Raw genomic sequence first — 27,857 nt, forward strand, 5'->3', positions numbered from 1 at the left:
TTGGCTTTTTTCTTTTTTTTTCAAGAATTCACAGCCATTCCAAATGATCACTGAACGTTTCCTTAGTCAACAGTGTGATGCAGCAGCAAAAAAGGCAAATGCAATTCTAGGATGTATTAACAGAAGCATACAGTCTAGATCACGTGAAGTCATTATTGCCCTCTACTCCTCTTTGGTCAGACCTCATCTGGAATATTGTGTCCAGTTTTGGGCGCCACATTTTATAAAAGACATCAACAAACTGGAGCAAGTTCAGAAAAGAGCGACCAGAATGGTGACCAGTCTGCAAACCCTGTCTTATGAGGAAAGGTTGCAGGATTTGGGAACGTATAGCTTGCAGAAGAGAAGACTGAGAGGAGACTTAATAGCTGTCTACAAATATCTCAAGGGCTGTCACATTGTAGAAGGATCAACTTTATTCTCATTTGCACAAGGAAAGACTAGAAGCAATGGGATGAAACTGAATGGGAGGAGACACAGATTAGATATTAGAAAAAACTTTTTGACAGTTAGAGTGATCAATGAGTGGAACAGGCTGCCACGAGAGGTGGTGAGTTCTCCTTCAATGGAAGTCTTCAAACAGAGGCTGGACAGACATCTGTCTGGGATGATTTAGTGAATCCTGCTTTGAGCAGGGGGTTGGACCAGATGGCCCAGGAGGTCCCTTCCAACTCTACGATTCTGTGATTCTTAAAGTATGTGGACACCTTTGATATGGGAAAAAAAAGGATTTTCAAGTATGTTAATGATTAACTCATTCCCTCATTTCTTTTCAGACCCCCTGATATGCAGTTTATATCCTGCTCTTAGTTTCAGATTTTTTTCTTGTGTCCCTCCCAATAATTCATGGTGGACGCGAGTTATGCGGGTCTAGGATGCTGCTATAAATAGCTCTCATGTATCAGCACAGCTGCATTCTTGGATTGATTTCCCTTCTACAGCTTCTGAAGAATCTTACCTTTTCCTCCCTATCTACAGTACAATGTGAGTTAGCTGCCCTCCCTAAGAGTGTGAATTCTTTTCCTCCTCCCACTCTCTACTGATGAGAGAAGGCAGGGAAAGAAGAGAGCGTTATCAAAATCAGGAGCAGAGCTGTGACCGATAGCAGAGCAGCTAGCTAGGTGAAGGACTTTCACATACTCTACAACAGCAAAATGATATGGACTTTTTAATGAATCATATTTAGAAAGTTGTTTAATTTTGAGTTTAAGAAGCAAAGAAAAAAAGACGATAAGGATAATCCAAAATCAAGACAAGGATTTTCATAACAATGGATGCTATATACCGTAATATTTTAATATACTGAACTGTTCTTCTATATGGAAGCTTGACTTTGCAATTGTAAAAACCCTCAAAAGCGCAACAATTTTAATGGGGAAATAGTAAGTTGGGGGAGTGGGCAGAAAAATCTGTGAAATATCTCAGTTATTTGATCAGTTTTGTGACAGCTATTATGTCACACCAAACTACATGGTGAAAAGGAAAAAAATTTTTTTTTTCCTTTTTGCAGTACAAAAACTGACTTCTGATAGTTCTCTGATCATGGATGGCACATTCTGTTAAATTCAGGAACATTTTTATTTTTTTACTGAAAAGGCCTAGATAACATCAGTCGTACTTTCCCTGTCTATTATCAACACAATGCTCCGCTTTCCATTCCAGGAGAGGAATTCCAGCACCTCTGTTTAGTCCCACCAATGACAATGGTGACTTGATCGCCGCCAATATATATTTCGTGGCAGCAGCATTATTAAGAGAATTGGGGGGAAACTGCTGCATTTTGGTGCTTGAGATATTGTGTGGATTTGCAGGCATCTGTATAACTACTTATAATGAGGCTATTAGATAGATAACGGCTGTGCTGAAAAGGATTGTGCACAATCAATGGGAGCACAGGCTTTCTGCTGAGAATTTGCCATTATTCAATTGTTTTTTTTTTTCATTTCTGGTTTGGGGCTCTAATAGGCCATTACCATTAAGTAATAGTTTAACCAATTGCATTAATACAGCAGATAAGGTAGTGCAGACTTATATAAGCAATGCACTTCAACTGGAGCGCTCTAAAATATTATCTGTGTCTAATATCCCCATACCATGACCTCTTCACCAAGTGGATCTATGAACTGCACACATTTTTCCCTATTTTTTTTAGCTATCTCTTTCCTTGTTTATCGGGGGGAAAATATACATAATCATAAATAATATTAAACCCATTGAAAGATGATGTGATTGCCAGTAATTATATTGTTGCAATGCTTCATAGACATGGGTGGACTATATTCGCATTTTAAAAAATTACCATAGTTGAAACGAGTGTTAGGAAATCAAGACACCATTCATATGTTTTCGTTTTGGATTTGCTAAATGACCCGTTTTATGGGTTTACATCTCTTGATTGTGGAGTATTATTTATGATCTTATATATTATAGCCAATAAAATTTTGAATTATAAAACAAAAAAAATTAGTTGTGGTTTCAAAACCGGAAAAACATAAGTGGTTAGGATCTCAGCAATTTTGACAGAGGTCAAATCGTGCTGGCTAGGTGACAAGGCCATGCAGCTACAAAACAGCAGGTCTTCCAAGAAGGACAACCAGCTAACCAGCGACACGGTCATGAGTGCCCCAAGGCTCTTTGATAAGTGAGCAAACCGTCACTTCCAAACAGAAAATTGGTATGCACAGATGCTTACTAAGAGTAGCCATCTACATGCATAACTATAATAACAATAATAAATTTTACTTCTATAGCGCCGACATATTCCGCAGCACTTTACATTTCAGAGGAGACTTGTACAGACTATAGACATTACAGCATAACAATAATCACATAGATCATAACAGATACCAAGAGGAATGAGGGCCCTGCTCGCAAGCTTACAATCTAACTAACAAATGAAGTAGCACTCTGTAGCACTATAGCATGTAATCAGCCCGTGGCAGTTTTAATCATGCCAGGATCCTACCTACCCACTTAATTGTACACTATCTGCACAGGAGAGGAATCGCATTATGCTAGGTTCCTAGCAAAGAAGATCACCTTGTCATGGCTGTTGGGCATGCATGAATTGGCCAAATGATGCGCAAAGTCTTTTCCTATTTTCTAGAGCAGTAAAGCAATTCAAATATTTCATATATTTCAAGTTTACGTGCTATAGTGCTACTTTGTTAATGACAGTACTTTAATATGTGAGAAGAGAAATAGAGGTGGTCTGAAATGGCTGTATAACTGCCTAACTGCCCCCTGATTTAAGCATATGTACCCAAAAGTTACATATACTCTTATGTAACCCAGAGGAACTATACACAATGATTGGGGCTTGTGCATAGTGAGGTTCTATGATGAATAATCCCACTGGGAACTGTTGTCCTTTAGTGCTTGATTTGACAGAGGTGTGTAGCATTTTTTTTTGTGTAGCATTTTTTTTTATATTCTACAACATGTTTGAAACTGGAGAAATTTCATGCTTGCATTTCCAGACTTTTGTTTAATTCAGTTTTTCTCTTGCATAAGGCTTATTTTGCATTTTGTAAAACTTGCATGTTGACCGTCAGTGCAGAGTTTCGTAGAAGGGAATCTGTCACCAGGCTTTTGCCACCTAATCTGAGAGCTGTGTAATGTAGAAACAGAGACCCCGATTCCATTTACTGAGCTACCTGCTGTAGTTTTGATAAAATCACTATTATACAACTTTGTATAACCCTGCCCTCTCAAAACTGACTGGCAGCTTTTTACCTATGCATAGTGTACACAGAAAGCCGCCAATCAGTGGCGTGGGCTGAGTTATACTGAGCTCAGCATTCAGAGAATTGGTAGGTCTGCGCCAGATAAAATGGATTGAATCAAACCTACAGCAAAGCAGCAAGGATCCCAGTAAAAGGCACATCACTGGAATCAGGGTCTCTAACTCTACAGCATGCTGCCCTCAGGTAACAAAATGTGAATGATTGCCTTTCAAGGGGTGGTCCGAAACTAAAATAGGTTTTAATGTTGAATGTCGTTTTATTGTAATAGTTTAATTACTTTTACAATACACTTTACCGTAATTAAAAAGTCCCTACCGTTTACTATCTACTCTAATTGCTTTATTTTTTTTTGTACTTGATGACGTTTTGTTTGAAAATCTCCAAGGCAAGTTGGGATACTCAAATGGGAATTCATTTGAGGGGCAGAGGCTCTGGTCATTGCGACAGCTGTTTTTTTTTTTTTTACCCTGAAACTAAGTATCATCAGTGACATGAATTTCAAGGGCTGGGCTTGTCGCTGCTCTATTGAGCATGTGTTGGTTGTCAATTCCAATATATGCTTAGCATGTGCTCACTGTGCGATATTCCTTTTCAATGCGCAGTGACAGTGCTCTCCCTCGCCGACCCTAATGAGAAGTGATGAGCCAGCAAGAGAGCGCATTGTCAGGGCGCGGTGAGCAGGTAAAGCAGAGACCAGCTCAGCCCACAAAATAGACATCACAGCGAGTGAGCAAGCGCACTGTCACTATACATTGAAAGAGATTATTGCAGAGTGAGCGCGTGCTCAGTAGAGTCTGTCTAGTCAATCCCTGATATGTATGTCACTGATTAAACTTTGTTTCAAGGTAGGGAAAGCAGCAGCTGCAATGACTGCAGTTCCAGCCCCCTGATGATGTGCCATTTGAATATCCCAGAATACACTACGGATTCTGAAACAAAACCTTATCAAAACTGAAGTAAAAAATACATAAACAAGTTGGGTAGCATAGAGAGGGAACAGTGGGGACTTTTTAATCAAAGTATATTAGAAAAGCGATTAGATTATTTCATTTAGGATTAAACTGAGCTTTAGTTTTGCATCACCCCATTAAGGATTATGATGTAAAGAGTGTGTTCCAACATCTAACTCTTGACTTTTCATCCTACAGTTCCCATTGATGCCACTCATGGGATGCGAATGCTGTATGTGTTTGTCGACATAAAGATTGATATTTCACACTTTGTGGACACGATTAGATTCAATTTTGCACATGGAACATCCCTGGCCTTCGTCAGCACTATCCAATTTGCATCAGCCCTTCAGGTAAATATCAACCATTATTTTGTTCCTTATTGGTGGAAACAAAAAAAAATAAAAAAATAAAAACATCCTCTAAATGCATCTTCGCTCCAGTTCCTTATAGCCCTACTTCCAAAGGCAGCGCTCAATAATTTAGCTTGTGTATAAGAATTTGTACATTTCCATTTGGTAAGAATTAGAAAGTTACCGTGGCAAAGGCCTCCTAATCTAAATAGCATTAAAGAACGTTCCATCACAACAACCACAGTTTATATTAAAACTGAGATGTTAATCAATGGTTGTAGTCAGGGAAATTGCAACTAGCAAAATTCATAGTAGTTAATAAACTAGATGGGCTGGCGTCCCCATACCAGAGCTGCATTTTGTTGGCTGGTCTGGCTAATAGAGGGCAAAGAACTCATAAAGTCGGACCTCCCTCCATATATGATGTCCTTATGTATCAACAGGATACATCGAAAGAATAGAATATTGAATAGTTATTTTGTGTTTAAAGACTATTTCTCCTAAGGATATGACTACATTTTATTTGAAAAATCAACCCTTTATAAACAATTGACAAAATGTGACCTTTCAGTAGGATGAACCCCCCCCCAAAGCTGTCTATATAGGTATGCAGGCCATAGAAACTTGGATAAAATTGTCTTAGGCTGTATGCAAACACAGCGTTTTTTTAACGGATTTGGCAATAAAAACGCTAAAAATAAGCTCATTCATTTCTATGCATTTTTCAATTTTTGTGCATATTGATGCTTTTTTTACTGCGAAAAAACCGCTTCACGGTAAAAAACGCAGCATGCTCATTAATTTCGCAGATTTTTCCGCATTTCTGGCTATTTCTATGGGTCTGGAACCGCGCGGGAAAAAAAAGCATAAAAAACGCGTTTTTTGCGCAAAAACAGCGCAGAAAAAAACGCTCGGTTTCTGGGAAGGGAGTCTGGTTTTTAAGCAGAAATTTTCTGCTACGTGTGCACATAGCCTTATTCCAGAGAAGTCCATGTTTTCTTAATATGTAAATGAGCTGTTAAGATCTATGGTCCAGGTACAGAGATGCCTTCAGAGATTATTTTAAATGAAAGGGGCTGTTTATGAAAGGGGGGAGATTATTTTAACCCCTTCCTGACATCAGACGTACTATCCCGTCCATGGGACCCGGGCCCCTATGCCCATGGACGGGATAGTACGTCTAGCGCGATCAGCGGCGCCCACGTGGTGAGCGCTGCTGATCGCGGCCGGGTGTCAGCTGATTATCACAGCTGACACCCGGCACTATGTGTCAGGGGCGGTCACGGACCGCCCCCGACACGTTAACCCCTTGCACACCGCGATCAAACATGATCGCGGTGTACCGGGAGTTAAAGGGAAGCATCGGCAGGGAGGGGGCTCCCTCCGTGCTTCCCTGAGCCCCTCACGGCAGCACAATGTGCAGCGCTGCTGCGGGGGACTCCTTTCCTCCAGGCCCCCGGATCCAAGATGGCGACGGGGGCCTTCGGGGGCCTGGAGGAAGCTGGCATCCTCAGTGCCTGCAAAGCGCAGGCATGAGGAAGCCTTGTGCACTGCCTGTGACAGATTGCTGATCTGTCACAGTGATCTGTGATGTGACAGATCAGCGATCTGTCACAGGACAGTGATGTCCCACCTGGGACTATGTAATAAAGTAAAAAAAAATAAAAAAAAAAAGTGTAAAAATAATTTAAAAAAAATCGCCAAATAAATTAGTAAAAAAAAAAAAAATATTCCCCAATAAATTCATTTTTTGAAAATAAAAAAACCCAAAACAATAAAAGTACACATATTAGGTATCACCGCGTCCGTAACGACCTGCCCTATAAAACTGTCCCATTAGTTAACCCCTTTAGCGAACCCCTTAAAAAATAAAAATAAAAAACGAAGCAAAAAATAATGATTTATTATCATACCGCCAAACAAAAAGTGTAATAACGCGCGATCAAAAAGATGCATATAAATATCCATGGTACCGCTGAAAACGTCATCTTGTCCCGCAAAAAACGAGCTGCCACACAGCATCATCAGCGAAAAAATAAAAAAGTTATAGCTCGCAGAATAAAGCGATGCAAAAATAATTATTTTTTATATAAAATAGTTTTCATTGCATAAAACCGACAAAACATAAAAAAACGACCTAAATGAGATATCGCTGTAACCGTACCGACCCGAAGAATAAAACCGCTTTATCAATTTTACCGCACGCGGAACGGTGTAAACGCACTCCCCCAAAAGAAATTCATGAAACGCTGGTTTTTGTTCATTCTGCGTCCCAAAAATCGGAATAAAAAGCGATCAAAAAATGTCACATGCCCGAAAATGGTACCAATAAAAACGTCAACTCGTCCCGCAAAAAATAAGACCTCACATGACTCGGTGGGTCAAAATACGGAAAAATTATAGCTCTCAATATGTGGTGATGCAAAAACTATTTTTACAATAAAAAGCGTCTTTTAGCGTGCGACAGCAGCCAAACATAAAAACCGCCATAAATAGTAAATCAAACCCCCCGTTATCACCCCCTTAGTTAGGGAAAAATAATAAAATTAAAAAAATGTATTTATTTCCATTTTTCCATTAGGGCTAGGGTTAGGGCTAGGGTTAGGGCTTGGGTTAGGGCTGAGATTAGGGTTAGGGGTGTGTTGGGGTTCGGGTTGGAGTTAGAATTGGGGGTTTCCACTGTTTGGGCACATCAGGGGCTCTCCAAATGCAACATTGCGTCTGATCTCAATTCCAGCCAATTCTGAGTTGAAAAAGTCATATGGTGCTCCTTCCCTTCCAAGCTCTGCCATGCGCCCAAACAATGATTTACCCCCACATGTAGGGTATCAGCCTACTCAGGACAAATTGCAAAACAATTTTTGGGGTCCAATTTCTCCTGTTACCCTTAGGAAAATAAAAAATTGGGGGCAAAAATATCATTTTTGTGGAAAAAAATGATTTTTTTATTTTCACGTCCGAGCGTTATAAACTTCTGTGAAGCACTTGGGGGTTCAAAGTGCTCACCACACATCTAGATAAGTTCCGTGGGGGGGTCTAGTGTCCAAAATGGGGTCACTTGTTGGGAGTTTCAATAGTTTAGGTACATCAGGGGCTCTCCAAACGCACATGACACCCGCAGACCATTCCATCAAAGTCTGCATTCCAAAATGGCACTGCTTCCCTTCCGAGCCCCGACGTGTGTCCATACAGTAGTTTTCTCCCACATATGGGGTGTCAGCGTACTCAGGACAAATTGGACAACAACTTTTGCGGTCCAATTTCTCCTGTTACCCTTGGGAAAATGAAAAAATTGGGGACTAATTGATCATGTTTGTGGAAAAAATACGATTTTTTTATTTTCATGCCCGGGCATTATAAACTTCTGTGAAGCCCTTGGGGGTTCAAAGTTCTCACCACACATCTAGATAAGTTCCTTAGGGGGTCTTGTTTCCAAAATGGTGTCATTTGTGGGGGGTTTCCACTGTTTTGGTACATCAGGGGTTTTCCAATCGCGACATGATGTCCGATCTCAATTCCAGCCAAAAACGTCAAATGGCGCTGCTTCCCTTCCGAGCTCTGCCATGCGCCCAAATAGTGGTTTACCCCCACATGTGGGGTATCAGCATACTCAGGACAAATTGCACAATAACTTTTAGGGTCCTGTTACCCTTGGGAAATTAAAAATTGGGGTGAAAAGATCATTTTTGTGGAAAAAATATGATTTTTTAATTGTACCGCTGTACGTTATAAACTTCTGTAAAGCCCTTGTGGGTTCAAAGTTCTCACCGCATATCTAGATAAGTTCCTTGGGGGGTCTAGTTTCCAAAATGGGGTCACTTGTAGGGGGTTTCCACTGTTTAGGTACATCACGGACTCTCCAAACGTGACATGGCGTCCGATCTGAATTCCAGCCAATTTTGCATTGAAAAAGTCAAACGGCGCTCCTTCCATTCTGAGCTCTGCCATGCGCCGAAACAGTCGTCCCCCCCCCACAAATCAGGTATCAGCGTACTCAGGACAAATTGCACAATAAGTTTTGCAGTCCAATTTCTCCTGTTACCCTTGGTAAAATAAAAAAAATTGAACCTGAAGTATTTTTTTTGTGAAAAAAAGTTAGATGTTCATTTTTTTTTAAATATTCAAAAAAATTCCTGAGACGCACCTAAAGGGTTAATAAACTTCTTGAATGTGGTTTTGAGCACCTTAAGGGGTGCAGTTTTTAGAATGGTGTCACTTTTGGGTATTTTCTATCATATAGACCCCTCAAAGTGGCTTCAAATGTGATGTGGTCCTAAAAATAAAATGGTGTTGTAAAAATGAGAAATCGCAGGTCAACTTTTAACCCTTATAACTTCCTAACAAAAAAAAATTTTGGTTCCAAAATTGTGCTGATGTAAAGTAAACATGTGGGAAATGTTAGTTATCAAGTTTTTTGTGTGCCGTATCTCTGTGATTTAAGGGCATAAAAATTCAAAGTTGGAAAATTACGAAATTTTCAAAATTTTTGCCAAATTTCTGTTTTTTTCACAAATAAACGCAAGTTATTTGAATGAAATTTTACCACTAACATGAAGTACAATATGTCACGAGAAAACAATGTCAGAATCACCGGGATCCATAGAAGCGTTCCAGAGTTATGACCTCATAAAGGTACAGTGGTCAGAATTGTAAAAATTGGCCCGGTCATGAACGTGCAAACCACCCTTGGGGGTGAAGGGGTTAAATGAAAGATTTTTCTGCGCAGATTTGGTGCGGAATAAGGCTTGGTTCACATGTAGCGGAACTCTTGCGGAAATTACCGTGAAAATTCTGGAATTCCATTTCCGCTGGAAAATCGCTTTTTAAATTCCCGCGATTTTCCCGCGGAAAAGCTAGCATTTTGCAAGCGTAATTAGCTTGCAGAATTGCTAGCATTTTCCAAGCGATCTGGAGCATCGCTTGGAGAACTGATTGACAGGTTGGTCACACTCGTCAAACAGTGTTTGACGAGTGTGACCAACACTTTAACTATTGAGGCTGCCTATGCAGCATCAGTAGTAAAAGATAGAATGTAAAAAATAATAATAAAAAAAAAAAATATTGTTATTCTCACCTTCCGACGTCCCGCGCAGCCTTCCCGCCTCTCTCCACGCTCCCGGTCCCAGTAATCCTTTGCGACAATTACCGCGATGACGTCTGTTCTCGCGGGATCGCGACGCGGTCGTGTGAATGACCGCGAGACTTCGCGATCCCGCGAGAACGGAAGTCATCGCTCGCAAAGGCTTACTGGGACCGGGAGCGTGGAGAGAGGCGGGACGTCAGAAGGTGAGAATAACAATAATTTTTATTTTAAATTCTATTTTTTACAGGGATATGGTACCCAAAGCCCGGAGGACAGTCTCCTCTCCTTCGGACCCTGGGTAACATCTGCAAATGTTCTGCTTACTTTTCGCATGGTGTGCACAGCTACATGCGGGAAGTAAGCTGAACAATGCAATCCTATGGGTGCGGGATCGAAATTAATGAGCATGCTGCGTTTTTTACCGCGAAGCGATTCCGCCACGGTAAAAACCGCAGCATTAGCACAGCATTGCGGAATCCCATAGGAATGCATGGGATGCTTATTTTTCGCGGCAAAATCGCACGGTTAAAACCGCCGCGGAAACGCGAAAAACGCCACGTGTGAACTCAGCATAAAAGAAGCAGCATGTCGCTTCTTTTGTGCGGTTTTGCTGCAGTTTTCCACCTGGTCCATTATAGAAATCTGCAGGTGAAAACTGCAGGGGAAATCTGCACAAAAACTGCACTAAATCTGCACTAAAACTGCAGGTAAAACGCAGGTCATTTTATCTGCAGATTTAGCAAAATCTGTGCGGAAAATTCCACAGCAGAATCCGCACCGTGTACACATAGCCTAAAGTTTGTCACCACACAGTACACCATGCCCCAGCACTGACTGACAGCTGACTCAGCACTGATACACTATGGAGCCAGCCATCAGGCAATGCCAGGGTGTTTCCCTCTGCTAGGCAGGCTTTCAGTGCAGCGGCCGGGCAGCTTTGGAATGGTATTAACCTGCAGATTAACCGTATATCTGAAGGTTAATAATTTTGGGATGTGACAGGTTCCCGTGGTTCACATGGTTCACACCCTGCTGCTCACACTCTGCCACATTTCCTGTTCCCCAGCTTTTCCTACAAACATATGTCCTTGACAAAGACCGCTCTTGGTCAAAACGTTAGACTATATTTGTTTTTGACTCCTTGCTGGATCAACATAAATTAACCCAACAGCAAGCCCTACAGTCTTATTTTCTTTAGGGGTGCTGAGGTTCCCACTTCAATTAGTCTGGACCACGAGTCCCTTAAGGTACTGTCACACTTAGCGATGCACCAGCGATCCCGGCCAGAGATATGACGCGGTCAGGATCGCTGGTGCATCGCTAAGTGGTCGCTAGTGAGCTGCCACACAGGCAGATCTCACCAGCGACATCACTGGGGACGGGGGTCGCTACTTACCTGTCACACTAGGCGATCCTGCGTCCTCCCGCCCGGCTCCATGCGTCGCTCGTCTCTCCACAGGAAGCGCCGCAGGAAGCTGACGACGAGAAACAGTCCTGGACGTTCTCGCGCGATCAGCGATAACCAGCGGGGGGAGAGGTCGGAGGTAAGCATCAGACATAGCGATATCGCTAGCAATATCGCTATAACGTCACAAGTTATAGCGATATTGCTAGCGATATCGCTTAGTGTGACAGTACCTTTATTCAAGCACATTATTTATTTTTTTTAAAGTACAGTGTTGCTAGTCTTTCTCCTTCATCTAATAGCTTCCCTTCATGAGCAGTTGATGGAAGTAGCTGTGCTACCTGTAGAGTAGACAAAGGTCTTCAGTATATGTATTCATAAAGTAGGTAACAGTGGAACTAGGATTAAAGATATATGGCTGATAATTGTAGTCTTTGTAATGCTTTAAATCTAAAGTATACTTTTATAAGTGCTTTTATTCAGACTGGTATTACAAATCCAAGGTGATGTCTAATACACTACAGTACATTATCACATATATTTTCCTGAGCAACACTGAAGTTATGACATCATAACTGAACTGGTAATGCACGTCCAGGTCATCCTGTCAACAGATACTGTATTAATAACCCTTGTGAACGATTTGTTGTAAAAGGTTTTCTTTATTGAAGGTTATTATTTATATACTGTAGCACCATTAATTCCATGGTGCTGTACATGAGAAGGGGTTACATACAAAGTTATAGAAATCGATTACAGTTAGAGTTGAGCGATACCGTCCGATACTTCAAAGTATCGTATCGGATGGTATCGGCCGATCTTTAAAAAAAGTATCGGTATCGCCGATTCCGATACCGGAAGTCCCATTCAAGTCTATGGGACTTCCGGTATCGGAATAAGAAAAACCCTTTCCTGCCCTTGTACAGCCTCTCTGGGGTCTGTACGGGCCTTTCGGGGGGCTGTGCCGGCCTGCCAGGGGGTCTGTGCAGGCTCCGGTGGTCTGTGCCGGCCTGCCGGTGGTCTGTGCAGGCTCCGGGGGGCTGTGCCGGCCTGCCGGGGGGCTGTGCAGGCTCCGGGGGGCTGTGCCGGCCTGCCGGGGGGCTGTGCCGGCCTGCCGGTGGTCTGTGCAGGCTCCGGGGGTCTGTGCAGGCATCGTCCGATGGGACTACAAGTCCCATCGGGCGATGCCTGCTACCATGACAGTGATTGACACATTAGCCAATGATGGGACAGTAGTAGTCCCATCATCCGGCTAATGTGTTAAATGTTAAAAAAAAAAAAAAAATACTACATACATACTACATGCATGCTACATACATACTGCATGCTACATACATACCACATATATACTACATACATACTACATGCATGCTACATGCATGCTACATACATACTACATACATACTACATACATACTACATGCATGCTACATGCTACATACATAACATATATACTACATGCATGCTACATACATACTACATGCTACATACTACATATATACTACATGCATGCTACATACATACTACATGCTACATACTACATATATACTACATGCATGCTACATACATACTACATGCTACATACTACATATATACTTCATGCATGCTACATACATACTACATGCTACATACTACATATATACTACATGCATGCTACATACATACTACATGCTACATACATACTACATATATACTACATGCATGCTACATACATGCTACATGCTACATACATACTACATACATACTACATACATACTACATGCATGCTACATGCATGCTACATACATACCACATACATAACACATATATACTACATGCATGCTACATACATACTACATGCTACATACATACCATATACATACTACATGCATGCTACATACATACTACATGCATGCTACATACATACTACATGCTACATACATACTACATATATACTACATGCATGCTACATACATACTACATGCTACATACATACTACATATATACTACATGCATGCTACATACTACATGCTACATACATACTACATATATACTACATGCATGCTACATACATACTGCATGCTACATACATACTACATACATACTACATGCTACATACATACCACATATATACTACATACATACAATACATTCATACAATACATACATAGACATACAGTACATATAACATAGAGTAACATACTTACCAATACTTGTCACATTGTTCCCCGAAGCTATTGTCTTTTCCGGAATAAATATTAACATAACAAACCACAAAAATACTCACCCACGATCCGAAGCAGTCCACGAGTGTGTCCCACGACGATCTTGGGTAGAGAACTGCAGCATCAGCTGTTGCTGCCGTTCTCTACGGGCTGCAGGAATCCAATGACGGAAGGTAGGTATCCTTCCGCACTGTATTCCTCCGCCACTTAAAAAAAAAAAAAAAAGTCCCTAGTCTCACTTTATGCCATTGCTGTGTGGGAATTTCCCACGCAGCAATGGCATAAAGTGAGACTAGGGACTTTTTTTTTTTTAAGTGGCGGAGGAATACAGTGCGGAAGGATACCTACCTTCCGTCATTGGATTCCTGCAGCCCGTAGAGAACGGCAGCATCATCTGATGCTGCCGTTCTCTACCCAAGATCGTCGTGGGACACACTCGTGGACTGCTTCGGATCGTGGGTGAGTATTTTTGTGGTTTGTTATGTTAATATTTATTCCGGAAAAGACAATGGCTTCGGGGAACAATGTGACAAGTATTGGTAAGTATGTTACTCTATGTTATATGTACTGTATGTCTATGTATGTATTGTATGAATGTATTGTATGTATGTAGTATATATGTGGTATGTATGTAGCATGTAGTATGTATGTAGCATGCATGTAGCATGCAGTATGTATGTAGCATGTAGTATGTATGTAGCATGCATGTAGCATGCAGTATGTATGTAGCATGCATGTAGTATGTATGTAGCATGCATGTAGTATATATGTAGTATGTATGTAGCATGCATGTAGTATGTATGTAGCATGTATGTAGTATGTATGTGGTATGTATGTAGCATGTAGTATGTATGTAGCATGCATGTAGTATATATGTAGTATGTATGTAGCATGTAGTATGTATGTAGTATGTATGTAGTATGTATGTGGTATGTATGTGGCATGTAGTATGTATGTAGCATGCATGTAGTATGTATGTAGCATGCATGTAGTATGTATGTAGTATGTAGCATGTATGTAGTATGTATGTGGTATGTATGTAGCATGCATGTAGTATATATGTAGTATGTATGTAGTATGTATGTGGTATGTATGTAGCATGTAGCATGCATGTAGTATGTATGTAGTATGTATGTAGCATGCAGTATGTATGTAGCATGTATGTAGTATGTATGTAGTATATATGTAGTATGTATGTAGCATGTAGTATGTATGTAGCATGTAGTATGTATGTAGCATGCAGTATGTATGTAGCATGTAGTATGTATGTAGCATGCATGTAGTATGTATGTAGTATGTATGTAGTATGTATGTAGCATGCATGTAGTATGTATGTAGTATTTTTTATTTTTTTTTTTTAACATTTAACACATTAGCCGGATGATGGGACTACTACTGTCCCATCATTGGCTAATGTGTCAATCACTGTCATGGTAGCAGGCATCGCCCGATGGGACTTGTAGTCCCATCGGACGATGCTTGCACAGACCCCCGGACATCAGCACAGCCCCCCGGCAGGCCGGCACAGCCCCCCGGCAGGCCGGTACAGACCCCCACAGGGTGCACAGACCACCGGCAGGCCGGCACAGCCCCCCCGGCAGGCCGGTACAGACCCCCACAGGGTGCACAGACCACCGGCAGGCCGGCACAGCCCCCCGGCAGGCCGGTACAGACCCCCACAGGGTGCACAGACCACCGGCAGGCCGGCACAGCCCCCCGGCAGGCCGGTACAGACCCCGGGCAGTCCACACAGCCCCCCGGCAGGCCGGCACAGCCCCCCGGCAGGCCGGCAGAGACCCCCGGAAGGCCCGAAATGACGGCGCATCATGATGCGCACACACCGCGCATCATGATGACGTCAGTCTGTCAATCAACTTTGAACTTCCGATTCCGATGCCGAATTCCGATATTGAAAAAATATCGGAAGTCGGTATCGGAATTCCGATACAGCAAGTATCGGCCGATACCCGATACTTGCGGTATCGGAATGCTCAACACTAATTACAGTAAACAAGTTTACAATGACAGACTGGTACAGAGGGGAGAGGACCCTGTGGACTTACATTCTACGGGATAATGGGGAAGAGACAGAAGGTCGGGGGTGCAGCAGCTCGGGCGGTGGTGAGGTGGCAGAATGGTTATTGCAGGCTGTAAGCTTTCCTGAAGAGATGGGTTTTCAGGTTCCGTTTGAAGGATCCGAGGGTGGTTGATAGTCGGACGTGTTGAGGCGTGGAATGCTAGAGGATGGGGGATATTCGGCAGAAATCTTGGAAGCGGTTTTGTGAGGAGCAAATAAGTGTGGAGGAGAGTAGGAAGTCTTGGGAGGATCGAAATTACGTGAGGGAAGATATTGGGAGATTAGTTCTGAGATATAGGGAGGGGAAAGGTTGTGGATGGCTTTGTAGGTCAGTGTTCGTAGTTTGAACTGGATTTGTTGGGGAATTGGGAGCCAGTGGAGGGATTTGCAGAAGGGAGAAACGGGAGTAGCGAGGAGAGAGGTGGATTAGTCGGGCAGCAGAGTTGAGGACATACTGGAGTGGTGCAAGGGAGTTAGCAGGGAGATCACAGAGGAGAGTGTTGCAGTAGTCAAGGCGGGAGATGATGAGGGTGTGTGCAAGAATTTTGGCAGTTTGAGGGCTGAGGAAGGGACGGATTCTGGAAATATTTTTGAGTTGGAGGCAACAGGAGGTGGCAAGAGTTTGGATGTGTAGTTTGAAGGACAGAGCAGAGTCGAGAGTTACTCCGAGGTTTGGACAATAACTATAGGTGGTTTATAATTTTCATGTCAGAAGGGAAAGCCATTTACATGTAAGTATGACCACAATGATCGATGTGTCTCCTTTGTTATTTTGCAATTATTCCTTAGTCTAAATGCATGAACAGATGCAACTTGTTCAAGAAGTAAATTAATCGCTATTCATCTGACATTTATAATATATATGTTGCTTACAAATGTATGTGCATTTGATACCCAGACTAAATAGGGGGCAATACTGGAGCTAGATATTAACCAGGGTAGAAAAACAGGCTATGAAACAACAAACCTACAGACACGGGAGATCTACAGTGAGATATTTCTACTGTTACTCACAAATACTTTCCAATAATTTATCAAAATAAGTCCCTTACAGAGACGTTGAGGCAGAGATGTAGATGCAGCTGGAATTCACAATCTTCTGTCACTGAGTTTATTTTCAGGCAGGAATGGGCAGATATGAATATAATGTTTCTGAAACCTGCGTTACAATACCTCTAAATCTTGCGTTTATGTCCAAGTCTTCTCCAAAATCAAAATGTATATTGTAATACCAGATACCTAGGTAATTTGTTTTTTAGATTGTGATAAGTACAAAATGTAATATGAACACTGTACATTAGGACCTGTAAAAACTCACATTTGTAGTCATTTGTCTGATATTGATATGTATGCCAGAGCTTCTACTGGTTCTGATACTTGACAGGTTCTCTGACTATGTTCCTGCTATATCTTTTGGCTCATGTCATCGGCTGCAGTCATGGAATCATAGAATCGTAGAGTTGGAAGGGACCTCCTGGGCCATCTGGTCCAACCCCCTGCTCAAATCAGGATTCACTAAACCATCCCAGACAGATGTCTGTCCAGCCTCTGTTTGAAGACTTCCATTGAAGGAGAACTCACCACTTCTCGTGGCAGCCTATTCCACTCATTGATCACCCTAACTGTCAAAAAGTTTTTTTCTAATATCTAATGTGTCTCCTCCCATTCAGTGTCATCCCATTGCTTCTAGTTTTTCCTTATGCAAATGAGAATAAAGTTGATCCTTCTACAATGTGACAGCCCTTCACATTCAACTGAGCTGGGATCATAGTGGGATCATTGGATATGACTTTCATACATCACAGTATTTACTACATCCTAGCATCACACAATCCATTTCTTTTACTGCATTTCTTTCTTTTTCTTTTCCATTTTTCTTTTACTTTTTGACAGCTCTTGTGAATTTAAAGATGTTTTCTGAAATGAGTCTAGATGCACACGTCGTCTTCACTGGGCTAACATGGGAGTTTTTAGTCCAGATGCATGCCAATTCCAAATAATCCCTAAATCCCCTGTTTTATACCAAATGTAAAAACCCAATGTCCACTGCTTCCTCTTTGAAAACATCTGGCGTTTTATTGCTTTATCTAGAGTTTAGTTGGACTTGAGAGAAAACTAGAAGCGTTCTTGACCAGTGTGCAGTATCTGAATTACTCGTCAGCCTGTGTAGTGTCCTCGTGAAGAAGACATTGTGTTTGACATGGCAGAAAACTGTGTCTTAAATCTACTGACCAAGCTAAGATCATTTGGGAATTTTACATGCTGCGAAACAATACACGGCCTGTGTGAGGAGTTGAGAACGACTCTTTTAATGACATAACTTTTATCAATGCATGTGTTGTGGAGCTCCAGGATATTTATATCTGCTGATTTTTATTCTTTGAGTAACACAGGAGGCCTTTACTTTCTATGTAACTTCATATCCTCGGTATCTAGAATTGAGAGTCCTCAGTGGTTGATACCTTTTAATGGCTAACTGAAAACATGGTAACAAATTGCAAGCTTTCGAGACTACGCAGGTCTCTTCATCAGGCATATAGACAGTTTCCATCCAAAACACATAAACTCTATTGCCTTCAGCCAAGCCATCAGATACAATCGTATATGTTCCAACCTCATGGATAGAGATGAACACCTTGGTCGCCTCAGAAAGACCTTTTTGAATCAGGGCTACCATCCAAGTAGAATTGAAAACCTGATTACCAGAGCCACTGATGAAGAGACCTGAGTAGTCTCGAAAGCTTGCAATTTACCATCTTTTCAGTTAGCCATTAAAAGGTATCAACCACTGAGGACTCTCAATTCCAAATATGTTTCTATCTACTGGCTAACACGGTACAAAGATATACATCTTAACTGTATCCTCAATATCTAAACTTTTAAGGTTAATACAATACAATCTAGCCCCTTCAAGTGCTATACTAAGAACTTACAGTGAATGAAGAGAAAAGCCGGGGTATATCCGCGCTAGACCACAGGGAACCAACCGAAGATGCAAGCAAACCTTTATTCACACTCAAGGCTTGAGTGTAAATAAAGGTTTGCTTGCATCTTCGGTTGGTTCCTTGTGGTCTAGCGTGGATATACCCCGGCTTTTCTCTTCGTTCACTGTATGTATCTGCATTCCGGGATCTGCAGCGGCCAAAACTTCTCCAGGTGGTTGTGACCCTTCACAACCACACCAGGTGAGTGGATTACCTTTGTTAAACACGCTGGTGTCCCTCATTTACCGCCTTAGTGCGCTCCCCCTCTCTCTATTTTTTGCAATACTAAGAACTTAAGAAACCCCCCCCACTCACCGATACAAGCTTGTGTTATTCTATTAATGTTTAATATCTGTTTAATATTAGAACCCTAGCAAAGGTTTTTGTATATTCGGCATATAATGCGAACACAACTTGGCAGAGAGGCAAAAACAAGTGAAAACCTTGACAATTAGGCTGGGTTTACATGCACATGATTGCTATAGACATGTTTCAATGTTCTGGAATACAGGACTTAATTCACAGCAGTCAGTAGTCTGTCACTGTAGCACATGTCTACTGATGGATCGTTCAGGCAGTCGGCATACGGTATTTATTGGCACTTCTAGTGAGTCCAAACTAGTTTAATGATTTTTGTGGCTTTATTTTCATGCATTAGAGAATAAATATAAAATAGATGCAACCCTACAAAGAGCGGTGATAGGAGGAAGCGAGTGTACATTTCATTAAATCTAACCTATTTTCAAGGGCATAATGCACCTGCAGCGTTCAAAGATTTCATTTTCAAACTTTATTAGAAAACCATTGTTGTGTCTCTTCCCCTTGAAATAAAAGGCATCTTAATAAACTGTTGGTGATGAGAATAAAGGCATGAAGACAGCTAACATAGAACTTGAAGCCGTACTCCATATTATAACCTTAGTGTAATTGACATCAGATGAACACATTGGACCACAGATTAACCCATAAGCGGAAGGATGGCTCCTCTGATGTATACTTGTGCCCTTATTTTTAGGTGCAAGTGGGTTAAAGCAGAAGCTAAAGCAATATAGATACTTTACACATGAAGGAGAGAGCATGCAGACCTTCACATCTGAGCTGGCTATGCCGTCAGCCGTTAGTGATTAATGCGCTTGTGAAGAATATTTGTTCAAGTCTTAGAAGGCAGCTCAAAACCAAATAAAAGGGCCGACAAAGACAAGAACAAATGAACCAGGAGACAGTCGGGACCATGTTTTGTCAAGATCCTTAAGCCCATAGCACACAACACCTTTTACAGCCCAAATACACTTGTGCTCAAGGTGGTTTCTGCCACTGTTAGATGTGTAATGTCTCTGCGCTGTTTAGAAAATAAGGCCCTAGGTCTCCAGATATAAAAGTGAATTTATCAAATTGAGGCTTTTTCAGCCACCCAGTCTTCTTCATCAGGGAGGCGTCCACTTTGATATACCATAGAACAAATCAAGCAGCCATATGGCCTATAATAACACAAAGGTCAGAAACTTCCTCTATTTTATTGAAATAATCAGTCCTTTCCAAGACTTATGTCACAAAGTCCAGGAGAAGAAAAATAGTCTGGAGAAAATACGACCTTTCTAGATGGGTATTGCAAAATTACAAGAGAACTGCTGACAAAATATAACTAAAGTTTTGAGTGAGGAAAATCCACCAGACGTTGTTGTTGGGGTATGTGTGTGTATATATATATATATATATATATATATATATATATATATATATATATATATATATATATATATATTTTAGCGGTACAGGTACAAAGTACAATATGCCCTGCTGAAAAATAGAAAAAGACCTTCTCATGTCCTTTACAGAGTTATCCTCAAACTTCCTTTCTGCATAGCATAAAAAAAGCACAGCTTTACATAGATTTGAAAGTCTGTCATTTCTCAAAAATTTAGACATGTCCTACTCTGGTCTCGTTGATGACAGAACTCTTCCATCGAAGTGTAAGGGTCAGAGAAAAAAAAACATAGAAAGCAGGCCTGACTAGAATGCTATAGAAAATGGAGTATGCAAATTCCTAAATGTTAGTAAACTGGAGGTCATTGCCTATGAGGAATGGCCTAAGATTCCATAGGAATCTAATGGTGTTCCTCTATTTGGCCTGCAGAGGATCCTGAATAATGGCAGAGGTGGCAACTGCCATAGACCGCTACTTCAAATGGAATCAAAATGATTTTCAATTTACAATCGGTTTATCATAGAATCATAGAATGTTGGAGTTGGAAGGGACCTCAAAAGTCATAGTGTCCAACCCCCCCTACTCAATGTATCCAACCCCCTCCTTAATCCAGCAGGACTAAACAAAAAACTCTTATTTACCAACTTCTTGAGATGACGTCCTTGATCAACTCACCACATAGGCTGCTCTTTGTCTTTCTGTCCCCCATGGTTTGGATTCTTTACCCACTGTGTTCATATTTGTATAAAAGGACTTTGTGTGTGTTTTTTACTGTGTTCTCGATGGGATAGGTTCATTGAAAAGTATTTCCCCTCATGCTGTGTCCTTGGGCGCTTTTCCACCACTATTATCTTTATGGTCCTAGACCAATAGGCACATATCATTCTATTGCCAGTTTCTTAATACATAGTCTCTCAGAACTGATAAATTTGAAATCACATGATCTTTTTCTCTGGCACTCAGCTTGTTGTCCTAATTTGGGATAGGCTCTGGGAGTCCCTATTTTGGGGCTTGATTCCCACTACTTCCACCTGCTTCATGAGGATGGGGCTACAGATACTAGCTTCAATAGTTTATGGTTATCTGACTTAATGAATGGGCCCAGATGGCGTCCTATGGGATATCCTTGACCATCCTGCATATTGGGTAGGCTATATCCCTTCTTCACCATTAGGGTGCTTCTATATCAGTGCATGCCCTTAATACTGTCGCTGGACACATCACCTCTGATTGCTGGTACCATGAACATATATGCTCATGTGCACCTGGACACATATGCCCCTCTGGAGGGTTTATGTATGTGTTTCGAAACTTGGCCCCATAATGTGCGCAGATTAGTGGATTTGGCTCTCTATATATCCCAATGATAGTAATAAACATAATATGCGCTGACAATAGTCCATACTCCCCACATTTGTGGAGCGCTGTCTGGTTTTCATATTCCGATTAATCCAAGTACTGTTAGACCTTGGACACAGCTTATAGATAGCTTTTTGACATGCATATATTTCACATATACAAATGCTCTTCCACACATTTAAACCTGATTTATTCTTTATTTCGCATAGTGATCCAATGCGCTAATGCTTGATCACATTGCTTTTTTTTTAACTTTATATATGTGTCGATTGTATACCGTGGCTTCTGGCATCCTCAGCCCAAGTCTTTTTCCTACGACGCCACCACCTGAGCTGGTCAGCTGATTTTCTGCATGTGTCTATGATATGACCTCTGCTTCCTGGTCGCCAAGATGTGGTCTGTGCACACCTGATCGCTCTATTATCATCTATTATAAATATGTGCATTAGCGCTTTTAGACGCACTTTCCCTGACCGCTTTGTTGCAGTGATACACGTGGCGTTCTTCCCTGCACCTCTCCTCTCACTACAAACACTCACCATGGCTGCCTTTTCCCCACATGCATCCTTTGAATCAGTACTACGCCTTACTGGATTCTCAGCCTGCCCTCCCACTTCCGTGGGATCAGTTATACCCCTCAGGATCCTTGTATCCCATTCTCCATTTGGTGGCTCCCCCTTCTCTTGATGGCCTATGCTTGCATTATCTGACCATCATTGCTCATTGGGTTGGGCAGGCAATCTTATCTATAGCTGATTAGATTAGGCAGATTGTGTATTACATATCGCATGTTGATTTTTTGTGTGGGCTTCTTTCTCGGCATCTTATTTGGGAAGCTCATTTATACATAGTGTTTGCCCTCTCATGGGGGGGCACCCTTCTGTTCCAGGTGATTGCTGGCCCCATGGGGGTTGGATGCATTTCATAGGCCTATATATTGATAGCTACATTCTTCTTATATGGTATTTTACCTTCAGCTTCAGTATTGGTCATATGGGCTGATTCAGCCCATGACTTTTTCATCTATACAATTATTAGACAGTGATTTTTACTATTGTATTGTACATTCTGTTGGCACTCACATGTGATCTTTATCAGTATTACTATATGGTATATCGTTATTACTCCTGTGGGTGGTTGACTCATTGTAATATTTAATGATGTGGTTGTGTTGCCCCTTGTGTGGTTTTTAATGGTTTTACATCACCTTGTCTGTCTTTTAGTGTTAATAAAAACGTATTTATTATTGTTTAGTGAGGTATACACATCTTCTATGTATTGGGCTTTTTTCTTAAGATTCCTCAGGAACACTGACAGAAGCTGGTGTCTGACTATGTTTTACATTTGCAGCAGGTTATAACAGCCAAAGGTGCTCTTTTAAAGTGCACCTGTCACCTGTTTTGGCCGGTATAAGATGCGGTCGCTGCCTTTCAGGACTTACCTACAGCATTCTACAATGCTGTAGATAAGCTCCCGGTCCGATCTGCAAGATAAGAAAAATAAGTTTTATTATACTCGCCCGGGGGGGGCGTCCGATGTGGTCCGGGCCGATGGGTGTCGCAGGTCTCGGTCCGGCACCTCCCATCTTCTTGCGAGGGCCTTTCTGACCTTTCCCAGCGCCTGAGCACTGCAGTACTTTACTCTGCCCTCAACAGGGCAGAGAAGTACTCCTACGCAGGAGCGCGATGCCGGGAGCGAGGAAGCAAGCAATTGGGTGGCACCGCAAGAAGATGGGTGGCGCCGGACCAGGACCTGCGACACCCATCGGACCAGGACATGCGACACCCATCGGACCGCAGATGGATAAGCCCTGAAAGGTGGTGGCCGCATCTTTTAGCGGCCAAAACAAGTGACAGGTTCCCTTTAAGTGGTAAAGACATTTTTCATGAAGAGGTTGAGTAATTCTGAGGCTGCACAAGTCATTAAAAGTGTAATTTTGTGTTTGAATTTGGAGTAACCACTTGTTATATTAGTTTTGTTGACCTATTTAAATTCTTGCTTTGTTTTATTGCAAACCGCAGAAAGTTTTCAAATTTTGCTAATAAAACTAATTTGGAAAGGGTGTTGTATAATTTTGATTGCAGCTGTTTGCGAAGTTGCTTGTTTGGGGGAACTTCAGAAATCTCTCTCTACTCTCCTTCCTACCCTGTTTATATGTAGTTCCCTCCACTGGTGAAAGTGTTCCCAACATAATTACAGCTCTGTATGGCATAGAAAAAAAAGAGAAAGAATAACAACTTAAAATCTACCTTGCAGAGCTGCTGTTCTGTTAAATTACTGGTGGACATTGCGTTTCCCTACAGTGTGAAGGCAGCCATGCAGATTAGTCAAAAGTTGATCAATATAGACGATTTTAACTTTAAACAAACGTTGGATTTTTGAAATTTAAAAGTTGTGAAGTCACAGCACGCCATCTCTTCTGGGGCGTCAAGAACAGACAACCAGCACATGCGGGTGGCCTCAGTGGTGTAGGCAGGAAGAGGAAGGGTTTCCTGTTGAGGATTGATGTACCAACTTTACATTGACCTTCACGCAGTGAATAGTTTCATCGTTGAGCCAGGACGCCTACTGTTATGTGTATTGCCACTTTAACACCGTACTCACTCTGCAATTCATGTGTACTTTCCTTGTCTGGAAAAGTTCCTACCATACCCTACTCTAAGGACCTTGTATCGCTCTCCAAGTTTCAGGTGATCTGTAGAAAGATTCTTCAGTCCTCACAATTGTACAGAATTATTCATGGTACAATTTATTTCACCATGTGAATGATTTTCCAGTTAGATGTCACAGTGAGTGATAGAAACAAAAATTCATTAAAAAAAAAACAACTTATACCGGTAATTTTGATTAATCCAGAATTACTGTACAGCGATTTTGTTTTGTTTTTTGTTTTCTGTGTAAAATAAAGCAGCAGCAGATACAACAATAAATACAAATGTATACTGGAAAAAAAATACAAAAAATGCCTTGATCTGCGTTTAATTCCCTTTATCCTCATTAAGAATGGAGAAGCACTGTGCTGCTCCACGCATTTCCTATGGAGTTGCCGAGCACTGTGCTTCACTATTTCCAGCAGCCTCATGGAGAATGAATGTACTTGTGGTTGCCCTGCACATTGCCGCTTAATTCTGAGTAGGACTAATGGAAACAAAAGTGCCACGTTCTGCCAAACAGTGGGGATCCGACTTTAAGAACCTGTCAGCAGGATTTTGCTCAATAAACTACAGACAGTGTCAGGTTGGCGCGGTTAAACTGATTAAAATGATGGTTGATGAAATCCATCTTGTGGTGGTTGCTTATCTTTAATTTCGAGGGGTGGTCTTTATGTGACGCTCTGCTTACATATTCATCTGTATGGCATAGGACAGGTCACTGATCTCACTAACCTGCCCCCTGTTTTACATACTGCATAGAATATTGTGGGGTTTCAAAAAAAAAAAAATTCATCAAAATGGTGCCTGCGCTTTAGCATGATACATGCGTAATATGCTTATATGCATTTATGCTTTAGTCCTATACTATTGTGGGAAAAAATATATATCTTCATTAAAATGGTGCTGATGGTGCCTGCGCAGTAGCATCTATGGCATTCCGATAGATGCTACTGCGCAAGCGCCGATGCCATTTTGCTGGAGAACCTTCTTTTTTTTTTTTGCTCCACCAAAATGGCGGCGGTACCTGTACAGTAGCATCTATCGCCGATAGATTCTACTGCCCAGGCGCCACCTGTGCCTTTTTGATGGAGCCAATTTTTTTTTCTCCAGCAATATGGGTTTAGCGTTTGCACAGTAGTATCTATCGAAACGCCATTCCGTAGATGCCACAGCGCAAGCGCCGCCACTATTTTGTTGATGATTTTTTTTCCCATGGTAGAATAGGACTAAAGCATAAATGCATATATGCATATTATTATTATTTATATAGCACCATTGATTCCATGGTGCTGTACATGAGAAGGGGTTACATACAAATTACAGATATCATTACATTAAACAAACTAACAATGACAGACTGATACAGAGGGGAGAGAGGACTCTGCCCTTGCTGGCTTACATTCTACAGGATGGTGGGGAAGGAGACAGTAGGTTGGAGCAGCTACCGTGATGGTGAGGCGCTAGCTCCAGTATGGTGAGGAGGCAGCGGGGTCATTGCAGGCTGTTAGCTTTCCTGAAGAGGTGGGTTTTCAGGTTCTGTTTGAAGGATCTGAGTGTGGTTGATAGCCGGACGTGTTGGGACAAGGATATTAGGCATGTATATCATGCTACAGCGAAGGCGCCATTTTGAGGAATGTTTTTTTTTTTTTTTTAAACCACACAATGTTATGCAGTATGTAAAATAGGGAGCAGGTCACTGACGGATCAGTGACCTTTCCTAAGCCCATAAGGATGAATATTAGAACAGAGCACCACATAAATCCCCACCCCAAAGCACGAGAATCTCATTAACTGAAAAGTGAAAATACAAATTAAAATACAACCACAATATGGATTTCATCAACCAAGGTGTCATTTTAATCAGTATAACGGCGCCAATCTGACATTGTGTGTAGTTTACTGCGCAAAATCTTGCTGACAGGTCCTCTTTAAGTTTTCATCTATCCTGTCTGTAAGTTCTCTTCATTGGACAACTTTTTAAAGTCTCTAAATATATTATATTGCAGTAACCCTCCTGGCCAAATATAATAGAAATCACAAGACCCTAATTATACAGATGTAAGCTATAATAAACATACAGCTTGAAACACAATGATCTGCAAAAATCTATATAAGCTAGGTTAATTAAAGTAGACGTATTTTATGCAGGGAAACTGCACAATAGCCCAGAAACAAAGTGAGTGTGCTCAGTGTTTCATGTTCATTTCCTCAGGGGCGGGTTTGCTTGATTTATCAGACCTGAAATATGATCTGTAAATGACCAGGCTGTAGACAAGACTGATTAGAAAAGAGCTGATGATTAAGTTTCTGGAATCTGATCGTTTATGGGTTTCTCACCATGTCCTGGGTGCCGCATGACTATAAAATGTGCAGGGTTCGCAATTGATCTCAGGTATCGGGAGGTCCAAAAGGTCCTTTTGCACCATATGAAAAGACTGTAGTTATAAAAGACCTGTGAAGAATGTAGAAAAAGTCCAGCTTCCAGCGTTGAAGGCTAAATTTATTAATAATAGTAAAAATTACATGGCAGCTGCGGTCATTGATTCCATGTAGTTTTTAGTATTATTAATAACTTTAGCCTTCACGGAAGCTGGACTTTTTCTTCGTTCTTCATTGTTTCTTCAAGCAGTCCCTTGGTAGTCCGCGTTTCAACACGCTGCACACGGGGTGAGCTGTTTTTTTCCATTTTTTTCATAAAGACCTGTGACAGTTGAGGGCTCGGTTTCAGATTTTGTATTGGGGCCGACAGGTTTTATGTTAATTGCCAGAGTGGCCTGATTTCCCCCAAGATCATGGCCTTGTACGAGCTACAAAGGCAGTATTTTCTCATTGTGCAGCATAAGACTTGAATAAATAGCACCAAATATATTAACAAAAATGTATAGTGCCTTGAAGAAAGTATTCCTATCCCGTGAACTTTTTTACATTACACCCACAAATTAAAATGGTTTTAAGAGGGATTTTTCGTGATACACCAACACAAAGTAGAAAGTATTTGTGAAGTGTAAATGAAATGATACAAATGGTTTTCTAATTATTTTAAATATATAAATCCAAAATTTGTGACATGCATTTGTATTCAGCCCCCTTTAGTCTGAAACCCCTAAATAAAATCCTGAGTGACCAATTGAGTCCAAAAGTCACATAATTAGTAAATTGAGTCCACCGCTGTTTAGGTTAGTCTCCGTATTACTGCAGCCGTTCTGTGAAGTCCCCAGAGATTTGTTTGAGGACATTAGGGCTCAAACAGCATCATGAGAACTAAGGAACACACCAGACAGGTCAGGGATAAAGTTGTGGAGAAGAGTTACATAGTAACATAGTTTTGAAGGCTGAAG

General features: G+C 41.4%; 1 protein-coding gene across 4 annotated transcripts in view; it reads left to right on the forward strand.

Moving 5' to 3' along the window:
* The window catches only part of DPH1 (diphthamide biosynthesis 1), a 421,815-nt gene that overhangs the window by 233,416 nt on the left and 160,542 nt on the right, over positions 1-27,857 (forward strand). For all 4 annotated transcript variants that reach the window (XM_073565690.1, XM_073565691.1, XM_073565689.1 and 1 more), the window contains one exon: positions 4,895-5,049. In XM_073565690.1, coding sequence (XP_073421791.1) covers positions 4,895-5,049 — 155 coding nt within the window. The remainder of the gene's footprint in view (positions 1-4,894; positions 5,050-27,857) is intronic.

Source organism: Dendrobates tinctorius, unplaced genomic scaffold (assembly GCF_039654945.1).
Source record: "Dendrobates tinctorius isolate UK_male_01 unplaced genomic scaffold, ASM3965494v1 ptg000016l, whole genome shotgun sequence".
Taxonomy (NCBI): Eukaryota; Metazoa; Chordata; class Amphibia; order Anura; family Dendrobatidae; genus Dendrobates; species Dendrobates tinctorius.